At 42.2% G+C, this 13,181-nt stretch overlaps 1 protein-coding gene across 1 annotated transcript in view; it reads right to left on the bottom strand.

The window, feature by feature from the left end:
* Window positions 1–13,181, bottom strand: part of LOC118516472 — a 56,323-nt gene that overhangs the window by 5,576 nt on the left and 37,566 nt on the right. Inside the window, exons 4-5 of the mRNA XM_036062390.1 lie at window positions 10,614–10,756; window positions 1,386–1,716 (exon numbers count right to left, since the gene is read on the bottom strand). Of these exons, the coding sequence (XP_035918283.1) occupies window positions 1,386–1,716; window positions 10,614–10,756 (474 nt within the window). The remainder of the gene's footprint in view (window positions 1–1,385; window positions 1,717–10,613; window positions 10,757–13,181) is intronic.

The raw sequence follows: 13,181 nt of genomic DNA, 5'->3' as shown, positions 1-13,181 counted from the left end.
TTGAAAGTTTTTAGTCGGATTGGAATCCGATTCATCGTAGGTTTGACAGTTTCTAGCAACGACATGACAAGCTTAATCATGCTTTTAAGATGAAAAATGTAATGAATGTTGATAAGTTGATCTTTGATATGACACAAAACTATTTATAAAAAAGATCCAGATCAAAAAGGTTTTTAAAATAATCTCAAAGGTGGTTTCTTGATGGTAAAGAAACAAGTAGTTTATATCAGAAACCGACTTTTCATATGCGAAATGTTACGCCAGTGGCAAAATCCGAAGGGTTTCCTGCTTATTGTCACAGGTGGTTACAGGAATCGATCCTTTTCTAAAGTCCTAAACTCAAAACACAATAAGGACCCTCTGTTTGTCTCGGTCAAAGATCGATGGCTCAAATAATTCGAGTTTGTGGAAACTGTGTGATTCATTGCGAACTAGTTAAACCAGGACCACCATCACATTTATCGCAGTTGATTAGATCAACAACAGCCCTTATTTATTTGAGGAACTTCCCTTCTTCATTGCCTAACAGGCTCTTATAATGAGGTCATGCCTGTCATTTCTGGCTCACTAGACTTAATGATATCACGTAGTTGGATAGGGCGAACCGGTTCCCGAGGTGATAACGGCGCCGGGGCTCAAATCCCATCCAGATCGCCTCCCCGTACGTAGGGCTGACTACTTTAGTACAGGTAAAATTAAGTCACAGAAAGTCTGCAACGGCAGGCCGAGAATAAAGTGCCTAGGAAGAACAAGTTGGATAGTCAATCCTCACTTCGGGAGAATGATCCGTAAGGGGTTCTCCGGTCCTGCCGTATGAAGACCGACACTTTAGTAAGAGCATTTAGATAAGTCGTTCTAACTAGTATAAAACAGCTCATTATTTATAACCTTTGCTCCATATTCGCTTTTCTTCGGTGGACAATTTTACAGTAAAGATCAGTTGAGATCGTTCGGTGAAATTTTGGTCACAGCTTTCCTCTTGGTTTCCGAGATCCAGTTTAAGGTCTCTATTTGACGGATAGCTTTGTATGTATAAATAAATAAAATAATGAACTCTGCAAAAACTGACCGAAATGATTAGTAGATTTCGTTGCGTATTAGCTGCCACCAATGTTTCGATGTTATTGTTTGAAAAATTTAAATTCTGGTTTGGCTACAGAAAATTCATAAAATAAATTCACAAACCATACGTCACTAATTTTGAAAGAAAAACAGCTTACCAGCTCTCAAAAAAGCTTTAAAATCAATATTTAAAGTTCTTTTGGTCTTTGGGCGTCTTTTATAGTTTCTCTCCGCATGTGTCCAACGGAAGGACACGATTCATGTTTACAAAACTCTCCCTTTGCCCGTAGGCATCTTTAAATACTTCTTCCCGGAACACTTACCAGCAAACCGTTTTCAGCCGCTCCTCCTCGGCATCCTCGATCGACTTGGTGCTGTTCGGATGGCTTCTGCCCGGATGTTCGTGCTGCTGTCTGTGATGGTGATGCTGATGCTGACTCATGTCACCGCTGTGGTATTGCCCACCGCTACCACTGCTCAGGACAGCTGCCGGATGTGTGGCCATTGTTGGATAGGCGTGTGAGGCTGCTACCGTGGTGGTGGTTGTCGTCGCCACCGTTTGCCCAATCTTCGCCATGGTGCTCTGGTACCGGGCCGCACACACCTCGTAGTCTTTTTTCACGTGCCGCATGCACGGTGCATGTCTAAGAAAGTCTGTTTAGGCGGGGGTTCGAAGGGGTTAAACGCCAGTGTCCAAACACGCCCGAAACCGCACCCGAAAACATTCCGTTGTGACCGATCCGGATCCCGGTGAGGTGGTTGGAATGGAAGAAGAAAAAAGCAGAAAAAGATAAGGTTAGTTTTTGTCTGGCTCTTTGCCTTATGTTGTGCATGTCAATTCAATTTTGGTTGGTCTCCTTTCTTTTCTCTCCGGTCTTGCCGTTTAGTGTCATTGTCGTTCGGGGTACGTCCTGTCGTTGACATTCGCTTGCCCCGTACACGATCAACGACTCTAGCGGTGAAGAGACAGTGAAGCTAGCGAAAGAAAATGGGTAACGAAAACGATACGGTTTATGTCCATGACTAGTGATTAGATGAAAAAGTATGGGAAAGAATAGCATGAAATCATACCAGGCACATGAACGGAGTACAAAACCAGATGAGAAAAACAAACATCCCTCTAAACAATCTCAAAAGCAAGAAGATAGCTCACAGAAGAAAGTTTTCCCAATAGCTCATAATAGCTTTACCTTCCGTTTGAAATGATACTGACCGGAAGAACAAAATTGCACAAGCCTTTACCTACCCTAGATCTGACAACACAATTTCCATTTCCAAGCTTCCCACAAACGCAAACACTACGAGACTAAGAGCTTATAGTGTGGTTTCTTCGAACCGCATTGGTTTTGGTTTGTGGATAATGTTGTAGTTGACGATGGAGCAGTTGGTGAGTTGGTGAGCAACACGGCAAATGGATCATTAAGTATGAGAGTAAATTGCTCAATTATCGATATCCGATGGAGAGTTGAGCGCTTGGAAGGGACAGGAGCAGGCGTGTTAAACACGATGGAGGTTGACCTCTAACGCATTTCTACACAGATGAATTAAATTGAAGCTCGACTTTAGGGTTTGACTTTAAACAATTCCTCGTATTTCTTGGGCTTAATAATTCACTTTATAATGCTACTGTCAGTTTTATTCGAGATTCGGTTGGTCCAAGGTCCGCTAGAACACCATTATAATTAATTCAGTCATTTCCAGATTCTACGTAATAAGTTGATAACTGTGTAACAAGAAGTGGTCGTTCTGCTTGCGGAAAAGAAACTGTTGAAAAGATGTGTTCAACCTGAAGACTATAATCAATGCGGACATCCTAAAGTAGAAACCGTGACCTATTCTTGCGACTGTTCGTTCTGGGAACGTTTGTGACAACGGTGCCCATTTGTGTTCAAATAGGAATTAAAGCGATCTTAATTTTGTAATGCGTTAAAGATAACTGTTGTACAATGAAAAATCGACGCCATTAATTGTTTCACTCCAATAATATATATTGTAGGGGTACTTAAATTTTAAAGAAATATATTTAACTTTTTAATAATCTCTTCTTCTTTTTCATTCTTGGCCAAACGATCTCCAAGGTCATGCCTGCCATTTCTGACTTACTAGACTCATTCATACCGCATATGGTTGAATAGCCAGTCCTCACTGTGGGGGAACGGCCCAGACGGGATTGGAACCCCGGTCCTATCGTTTGAAAACCGGCGCCGTTGGATTTGACAATCAGAAACTGTAATTTTCAAAAATTTGCACAGTTAAAACAATAGCTTTTGGGCACTAAAGCTACTATTGCTAAAGGAATTTGATGGCAAGTAAGTTGAACATTCTTCACACACCTTTAACGATAATGTTTATTGTATTATTTTCAACAAAAAAATCTGAGTTAAAGGAAGAAATTTATTAGACTTACAAAGAAAAGGAGAAATTAAAACTTATAAGGCAGTTTAAAAGTGAAGTTAGTTAAGCTCACATTGAAGAGGATTCGACTACGTATTTTTTTATTTTAATAATATTTTCTTCATTTTTCTTCCAGAATTCTGGGTCAAATTGTATTGTATTGTGATTCCTAAATATTTTAGGCCGTGGTCAAGGGCTTTCAATTAATCACATAACTTCATTCGATGAATTCTGTAAATGCTATAAGCTTTTGTATATTTAAAGAACTTTTAGACTTAATTTGACCTTTTGACTGTGCTAAAACTAGTCAAAGCAAACGCTGTCGCATACGAGGAAGAAGAGATGAATGGCTTGAAAATTTTTCACTTTTAACAAACGATCCTTGCCACTCTATGAGAACTATGCTCGATACAATGACGTTTTAAAAGTGTTTTCCAATGCTGTTCAAGCTTTCCCGTCACATTTTCCCCAAAAGAAACATTGTTGCAATATCTCTTCAGAGAGGCTCAAAAATCATAAATTTTGGAAAGTTGTTCATCTTTTCTGTGTTGAATTTTTTTGAATTTCAATTTACAAGTGTTCTCATGTATTGTAGGAATAGATTTGTATTTAAATAACTACTCAAATAATAATAACATATAGAATTCCATGCGTATATTCTCCCGTCTGTGGTACTTGCTTAAATTACTGTTTTACAGATTGCATACTTTAAGGCGTTCTCGCTGCATAAATATGCAAAACTGAAGATCGGTTTGTATGGGTTTGTAACACTTTTAAGTGCGATTATTTGTCACATTTTTCCACAAAGTAAAGCATCAAGCTTGAATTAACCTCGTTCATCTGTATTTGGTAGTTGAGCTATGCACTACATTGTACCCATCTCCGAAAGCCTTATTCTGATGTGTTCCGTTGTTGTACCACGAAAAAGACAACCCCTACGTCGTACCTCCAATATCTCTTAAACGATAATAATGTAAACAACGTACTTGAGGAGTATTTCTGCCTCAAACCGCAGCACAAGCTGCAGAAGCACACTCTAACACAAGCTAACCATTATCCGTTAAGTAGCAAATTCAGCCACAACTAACTGGAGCGAAATTTGCTGAAGCTGTGCAATTCCATATCCATTCTCCCGACTGTGCTCTACACTCGCAGTCAGGTGTTTGCTTGCTACCAAAAAGGCAAAAACCCCGAAGCACAGCAATCGCTACTAATTAGCAGCGTACAAGAAGCCAGTACCTTTCCCAGCCGCCAGACAAATAATGAATTACCCGCCGGAGGAACATTCTTTTTCAGCTTTCCTTGTGGGAAGTTCTTTTTAACAAAATTTCACCCCCTGAAGAGCAAAACCTGGGTCATAATTAAATGGGATAATTCCACTTCACTACCCGGTGTCGGATATTGGAACCGGATGGGTGTGTTCTTAAGAGTGTGTGGATTTTCTCCCTAACTGCTCATGTGCGATTTTTCACATATGACCCGAGGTTAGGCAGCACTGACTTCCGCAATGCGCAATGTGGGTAAAACATTGCGTACATCTCGGTGCTGAGATTGAAGTCGAGCCTCGTTTTTTCTTCGGCCTTCTCATTACTGAATCAAGCGATTTTTGGCTTCTTCTCATCACACCATGCTCAACGGGAGATCATTAGCTATCGACTGCCCGATGACTCGTTAGCATGGGTAGCTCGGAGGTGATGTTTCGAGGAACAAACAAACACACTCCGCCACGCCACGCTTAGCATAATTTTCAACTCAGCAAACTTTCGTTCATTCAACTTGACTGCTAATTGACGATTTACCACGCACCTCACTCCACGAACGTCCTCCTCGTGCGTCCGAAAAGTGCAGGAACCTGTGGTGTGGAAAACTTTTTCCTTCACATCATTGACGTGCCCAATCACGGACCAAATGAGATGGAAATGGGGAAGTTGCCTTCGGCTTTCCGCTGCAAAAAAGGGGAGCAAAATCTCAGACGATCAGGTTAAGACGCGCCACGCTTATCGTGTGAGCCTGTGGGAAAACATTAAAATGTGGCCAGCTTTCTTCATGAGTTTTCAGCATGTTGAAACAATTTTTTGAATGGTTTCTTTTCCGGGCACAAACACAAGGTGTAAGTTTATTTCGTTCCACATCAACGGAAGCAGGCAAACGGCGTTATGTTTTTGAATGGTTTGGTAACTTTTTTGTTGTTCCGGGACGCTTTGTACCACCTGGAGCGTGAATTGTACGCTTTGATTTTAGTTTGGCGTTTTGTTTTTGTTGCTTTTCCAGGCTGGAGGGATAGGTACATCCTGTTGCTGCAGTTGAGAGCAGCTGGGGTTTAGCTTTGATCACGTACGCAGTAGAGCATAAGTCAACGTTATTGGGCAATTTTTTGAAATTATTGCTAAGATCCTGCATTTAAAAGTGGACTAATGAAAGGTTGCGATTTATGCTTAAAATACTAAGAGTACGTTTGTATTTAATTAAGTACTCAAATTACCCTAACATTTTAAATGGAAAGCAAATACACGCACGCATGTGATATTTATTTAAATGATTGTTTTACAGATTGCATACTTTAAGGCGTTTTCGTTGAATTGAACAGAAAAACTTAAGGTTTTGCAAGCCAGATGCGTTTTAAACTCTTTTTAATGCGATCATTTGTCGCATTTACGTAAAAAGTAATATGGTAAGCTGCAATTAAAATATTGTTTCTCTTATTGAAAGTATTTCATACTTAGCTAAACATCTGGAAAAAAATTAACAAACAGTAATTCATGTCACAAGCAATACGGCCAGGCCGTTCTTTATGAATAAAAAAAAAAAAAATTCATGTCACAAAAAATGTCTTCAATTGTTTAAGACGAACCATTTTAGATTTAATAATACGACCAAATTGTTCCCCCCGAATCGTTGAAATAGTAGCTCAAATATTGTTATTTCAAAAGTAAATCCGTGAAGTCCGAATGACACCGCCATGCTATCTCATTAAGCTCATAACCCTGATTGAAGTACAGATTGGGGAGCTACTTCATCTGTAGCTCCAACACATATTCCCAAACCTATCATACCAACACGTACACCGAAGTTCAGTACATTATGGAATATTTGTGGTTCTTTATCTCGTTGGTGATTTCGACCAACCTAACGAACCGCGACGTGTCTGAGAAAGGTGCAGTCTACTCTTCACAGTAGACCTCGACAGCAACCCAACCCTTCTCGTCCATCTAGAACCACAGGCGCGTCATAATGATTGACGATACCGATACGACCGAAAGCACAACCCATTATAGCACGAATGGCTCGCAAAACGTGCGAGCGAAAAGCGTCCAAAGCTTTCGTGATAGATACAGAAGAATTCCATCATCGCGTGGTGACCAGCGCGTCAGCGAACGGTGCCTACATTTAGGCGCTACCACGCTCCGTTTCGAAAGCGTAACGGAAATAGAATATGTGGCGCACGTACGTCCGTAAGCAGGTCCGGTACGGGGACCGTTCGGACATCAGGCCCGTTAGACGAATGAACAATGCATTGATTCAGCGTACCCGTATGCCTGACAGTTTGAAAGATTGGTATCATATTATTGGTTCGATGCATATAAATCCAGTTTAAAGGTGCCGACGTAAATCGGATTGCATTGGTGGATGCACCTCCACATGTGCTGCTACTTAGACTGGCGAGTGGGAAGTATGAAAGTACGAAAAAGCTTTCCCTCGTTTAGTTCTTTTTCTTCGCATCCTTCCCGCCCGAGTTGCATCCTGTGCTGTACGAACCCTTTCCGATGTTTCGGACAACATCGGTCATCGTTAGAGATGCATCTCCGGAATCCTTTCTATCTCTCACCCACACACACACACACACACACACATCACAGCATTCATTTTGAAGTCATCGTCGTTTTGATGCATGAGCGGACGTGTGATATTGGGTACGTGACACTGCTCCAATTGGAGGATATCATCAGTCAGAGGAAAATTGATAAGATTTCCTTCCAACCACCACGAAGGTCCATACGACGTCGGCGTCGGTCTCTTTGTTGTCCTTCCTACGAAACCGTCCGTGTGCTGATTCCATAACCGAAGGTACTGCTTTTGTATCGTCGGGCCACCCGACGGTAGCGCTGGGGCACGTTTATCCTTTTGAAGGTAGGACGCCGTCCGAGCGCCGCCATCGTCAACGAACCGGGCATACTTTCAGGCGCATGGTTATTGTGCTTTTAGCTAACCATTGTCCTCGGTGTTGCCGGCCTGCCTTCCACGTCTGACTGACTGACTGAATGACTCCCGGGCAGAAGGACCCGAGTTGTGGACGTTCGAAATGCTTCCTGTCACCTACCACACTAGAGGACGCCCAGGTCAGTAGTGATGATCGGACTCGAATGGTCTCCGGTCCTGTTTGTCCTACCGCAGTCCAACCGAGAGCAAAAAGGAAAGGCCCGGGAAATAGAATAATACTCAGCAAGGGGGCTTATCGATAAGGCATTGCATCCGTTTGAAGTTACAGCTTCTCCAGAACCGTGTTCCCCATACCGGCTGGGTGGGTTTTCGTGTCAGAGTGTCATAACACCTGCTAAGATGTTGGTGCGGACACGAGTGAGAAAAACAATTTTACAAAATTTATTGCATTTCATCAATCTGGTATGCAGTTTCGTTCGAATTGTCCAATGTTTGAAAACAGATCTCAACATGTCGGATTAAATATGACGCATATGGTGATTTGAAGCGTTAACCGCACAACGCGTAAAACACCAGGCGCCTCCATGTACTTTTCGAGATGAGTTTTTTTGTGTTGATTTGCCTCCCTTTTTGTGCTGGGTTCTGACCTAAATTAAAAACCTCCAACTTTCTCCACGTTATACAAGATCATGTAAAATTTAAAGTTGTCAAAAAAGGACTTCAGTATGCTCTCCTTTTTAGAACATGTTACCCCGTTACTAAGAATCATTGTACGAACCAATTAGAATTTGAATTCCTCGACAGTTTTCTCAGTAGCTGCTCTTAATCAATTAATATCACTGTCTTTAAACCGGGCAAAAATAAATTGAACAGATGAAAAATCCACAGGGTGACAAAATTACAGAATGGAAAATGGGTAAAACGATTGTACTTTTTAATATATCGGGCATTCAAACGTAGCATAAATTTTAATAATTAATTCTACATAAGTGAAGTGATTAAAAGTGAATCTTTCTCCTTCATAATATTATTTCGATCGTCTTGCAAGAAGATGTACCCTTTACAATTTAAAATCGACCTCAATTTTCAAGCTCGAAAGTTGCTAGCATTTCCCTCTTAGGTAATTGTTTCTATGCTAGTGTACTGTACTGTACTATACTATGCGACTAACTACACCTTCCAAACGTTTCTCCAAACTAGCGATGCAAACCACCGTAAGCGACCATCAAATAAAAGGCGTGAAGAAACCGTAACTCATTTACGTCCGCTGTACATTAGCTTTCCCACGGCGAGTGTTGCCCGACGCGTTAGCTAAACGGTGAGCCGGGTTGGCGATGGACCTACTCCATCGAGAACCGTCCGAGCCTGATCCTACCATCCCATAGACTGCACGCTGCCTAACACTTGCACGCCGGCAATTTGTTGATGGGAAGTAAAACTTTTCTCGTTAAGCCAAACACCGGGCTCAGGCCGGTTCGGTTCGCTTCCAGGTGCATTCAATCTAGACACACACACACACCGATAAAAGAGCAACAGTGCAATAGCGAGCAGAAAGGGGGGGAAATAGTTGTGCGGTTTTAGAAGCATTACCGTCAACGGGAAAACCCATTGAGAAGGCAATTTTCATCTCGTCCCACAATTGCTTCCCGTGGTGTTCCGCGATGATCGCGAAACGATGGTCACCCGTGGGCGAGTGGTCTGGGGTAAGGGTGGGTTGCGTTTAAGCTACTTGAATATGAAAACGGATCAATTACAGCTAATTAAGACACAACAGCAAACCACCGGCCAAAACAAAAACAACGGCCGGAAAAAGAGAAAATGGTGGCGAAAAGATTCTTTGGTCAGCGTTCGCTCGTGGAAACGTGCTGTAATGCTGAGGACTAATTTTATATCCCAGCGAGGAGTTCGAAGAGGGGCAAACGGTAGTGGAAAAGTGGGAAAGTTGTTCGTTTTTTTTCATATTATGCTGTTTTCCTTTTTTTCTTGTTTGGCTGATGATAATGCACCCTTCACCGGTAGAACCGATCAGGCGTAGCGAGATGGAAAAAAAGTGATACGACCAGCAAAAACCAACCTGAGAATCTGAGTGGTAAAGTTTTACCGACAGGATAATCAGCGTAATTTCCTCTCAATGGCCAGCTGGTACCCTAATGGGTGGCACGGTGGATGCACGGGCGGTGCGAAAGCGTTTGATTGTTAAGGACGTGGATGAGAGGCTGTTAATGATCACCTTACCATCTCGAAAGGCACTGATTGCTGGTAATCGGAGAATGGGAAAGGTTTTGTCTTTTTTTTGTTTGGTCGCAAATGAACTGCCACCAACTCTGGAGCAACTCTTGATCAACCACGGTGCGTACAAGCAATGGCAATTTATTTTTGCGTTAGCTGCTAAGCGGAATAATTATAATGTTTTCCACTTTACGATCAAAGTTGTAATACTTTCTGGATTTATTGGTTGAATTTTGTGATTCTACTCCTCAATGTATGCAATTTGTGATAAGTAACAATATGGGGAAAAAACTATAAACAAACGCCAAAAGGTATGCAATAAGCAACACAAATTATTTTTGAAATTTTGTTAACTTCTAAATGTATGCAAACATTGAGCAAAATTTAACATTCACTATCTTTCCAACCTTCCTCGCTCAATAGTAGTGAACTAATTTCAACCGTACTACACCGTTTTAATTGTTCTCCCATCACTGTACGACAAATTATATCTCCCGAGCGTATGGCCATCGGAAACGAACAATAGCCTGTAACGGTGAGGACACCTTCATGTACACGCACGAGTTACGTGCTGACGCAGACTAACCGCAAGACACACACACACACACGAGCCACCTCTATAAGCTACGGCAGACACAATACAACACAAAAAAAACCCGGGGTTGGAGCGATTCAATGGAGCATGGGACGAAGAGGGGTTTGAAGCAAATGAAAGAATGAACGGAACAGAGATGAAACACATTGATATAATTATTACAATACGTACGTGCCTTCCTGATATGGGCCTTCCTCGCAGAGCTCGTGTATCACTTCATTAGTGCCGTGGTAGAGTTTGTTAAAGTGGTCCCGCTGATGAATATTCATGCAGCGTCGGGTGTAGCTTCGTATGCAGTGCAGTCCGGTGTGGAGATCGCTGTGGAAGGAAAGGAGTGTAAGAGGGTTAGAGCTATCACCAATGTTTTGCCAGTACTTATCACTATGATTTAGATGATTGAATGTTGCTGGAGGATGATAAAAGGTTTTATTGTTTGGCTGTGGTGTGATAGAAAATATATAAACATTTTCCAATATGTTTACCCAGCAAGAGTTGGTCGAACAAGGCGCAGTTTTCTCTCGTCTAGCGGCTTACGGTTTACACAAACACTCGTGCCCTAGCCTTTCCTGCAACGAACCATCTATTTGTTATGACAATCACACAACTTTTACGACCGGCACTGTAACAACCCGTCACACAAGCTGAGACAAAAAAGCATGCCCTCATGTTTTTGCTGAATGCTCTAATGAAGCGCAGGATTTTTGGCAGCATCAGATCACCCCAGAGAGTAGTAGGTCAAAACGAGCAGGACTAAACGCCTTTTTAGCTCAGCTTCCGTTTGCCGTTTCGCGACGACAATGCGATGCGTTGCGTGCGTGTCCTCATTTTCGGTATCCTTTTCCGTAGCACCGTAGAAACTGGGTCGAAGTTGGTTCGTTGTCATGGATCGTGGCGCTGCCTGGGTGGCGCTAGCTTGGTCGCCACAAGGATGCTGTGGCGCAGACAGCGAGTCGGCGCTTGATTGAGTTGATTTACTGTATAATGAGCGTTGGCTAGCCATGATGTCGCCATCGAACCAGCTGGGCTGGCGCCAGATTTTCGGTTAGGTTGGTTTAATGGTTGGCGGGACAAAAAGGACCGGAAGAAACAAAACCGCATTTCCACGTCTCGGATGGTAAGTAGTTGCTTGGGATTTTGAGATCGAGGAGGATAAAACAATAAGGTTGGGTAAGTCAAAGATGGAGGGAAAGGCAAAGGCTCTTTAGAGTTTGGTGTGAGTATGTCAAGGGCTGAAAATGATGCTGACCTTGCTGATGTACATAATGGTACATTATGTACATAACGTACATAATGGTTATTTAAACAGTACATAATGGTTATTTTTAAAGTATACCGTTCACTACCATACACTGAGGGATTTGGGTTTTGATTTTGAACTCTGATATTTTATTTTTGATCAGCAAAATATTCAATTGTTTAGATTTTTTAGTAAAAGATTGCTCATTTGGAATGTTTTTCTTGTTTAAAATATGTAAAATGCAAATCTGCTTGGTGAACAGAAAATTGATACGAGCCTACAGTCTCTCAAATCCTGCAAAAAGATCGAAAATTTCTTGAAAGATTTCTTTTTCAATCATCTATGAATCTATAACCTTTGGTGATATTGGTCTATCATGTCTAGTAGCAAGGTTTAAGTGACTATAGTTTCCCACAATCAATCATTCTGTTGAAAGAAATGGGAGAGTGCTCTTATCGAAATTCAGACCTCAAACTTTTTTTGCTGGCATAAAAACGAATAAACATTTTTTATATTTATTTGAGTTACCTTTTATGAAAAGCAATAAAGACAGGCCGCCCTTCAATTGGGAAGAGATTTGATCATATAGAAATCACACTGTGAAACAAAAATGACAGGCCTCAGTGCTGCACAAAACATTCTAGGGGGACGTTCTCGAGTCTTTTACCGTAATTCGCACTTCCAAGGTCACTTCGAGCAATAAATGTGTTGTTTACTCCGATGCTAACGATGTGTAACTGCGAGTTGATCCATCATCTTTAAAGCATTCCATTCAATAAATTTGAACTCCAACTCTCCTTGTTATTGCTACCCACACATTCAAAAGCGCCAGCCACGCAAAAACAAAAGGCGCGTGGGATGCATTTCAAAAGTTGATGTTCTGATGAGCTGATGGCCTCCACCGTGGCCCTAATCCTATCGATTCGCCAAACCACACGGTACCTCCATCCCCGTACTGCCCTTCCTTTCATCTTGATCACAGGGTAGCGTCGCGCTAAAAGCCCTAGCCCACCCCAACCGGAATAGAATGAACCAACCAACCGTTCATCAAATGTCCCACGGTTGTCGGCACAGGCTTAAATCCACGCCACCTATCATCAAACCTATCATCTTCAGCTGTAAAATTACACTTGCACACTCGCCTGTGAACGCACGCCACAACCCGGATGGTTGTGTGTTTTTGTAAACAATTATTGATTTACACACAGCTAATTATGTCGCACACACACACGCGGAGTGTCGGTATTTATGGCGTTCCACCATACCACCCCCCTCCCCACCCCCCCCCCCCCGCACGAATTTCCCACCCATTTGAAGGCACATTTTACAGTTCATGATCTGATAACGAGCCATAAAAATGAGCCATATCACCCTCGTGCCCCCGGGGGCGCTCTCTTCCGGTTCCGGATGGTGTGTTTATTTGGTTGTTATTCATTAGACCCAGTGGCAGGAAGGTGGAGGACGGTGATGATATTTGGAGCTGACACTCATATCCTACGCGATAAA

Source organism: Anopheles stephensi, unplaced genomic scaffold (genome assembly GCF_013141755.1).
Source record: "Anopheles stephensi strain Indian unplaced genomic scaffold, UCI_ANSTEP_V1.0 ucontig30, whole genome shotgun sequence".
Taxonomy (NCBI): Eukaryota; Metazoa; Arthropoda; class Insecta; order Diptera; family Culicidae; genus Anopheles; species Anopheles stephensi.
The sequence above is the reverse complement of the archived record's forward strand: the minus strand, read 5'-3'. Positions and strand labels throughout refer to the sequence as shown.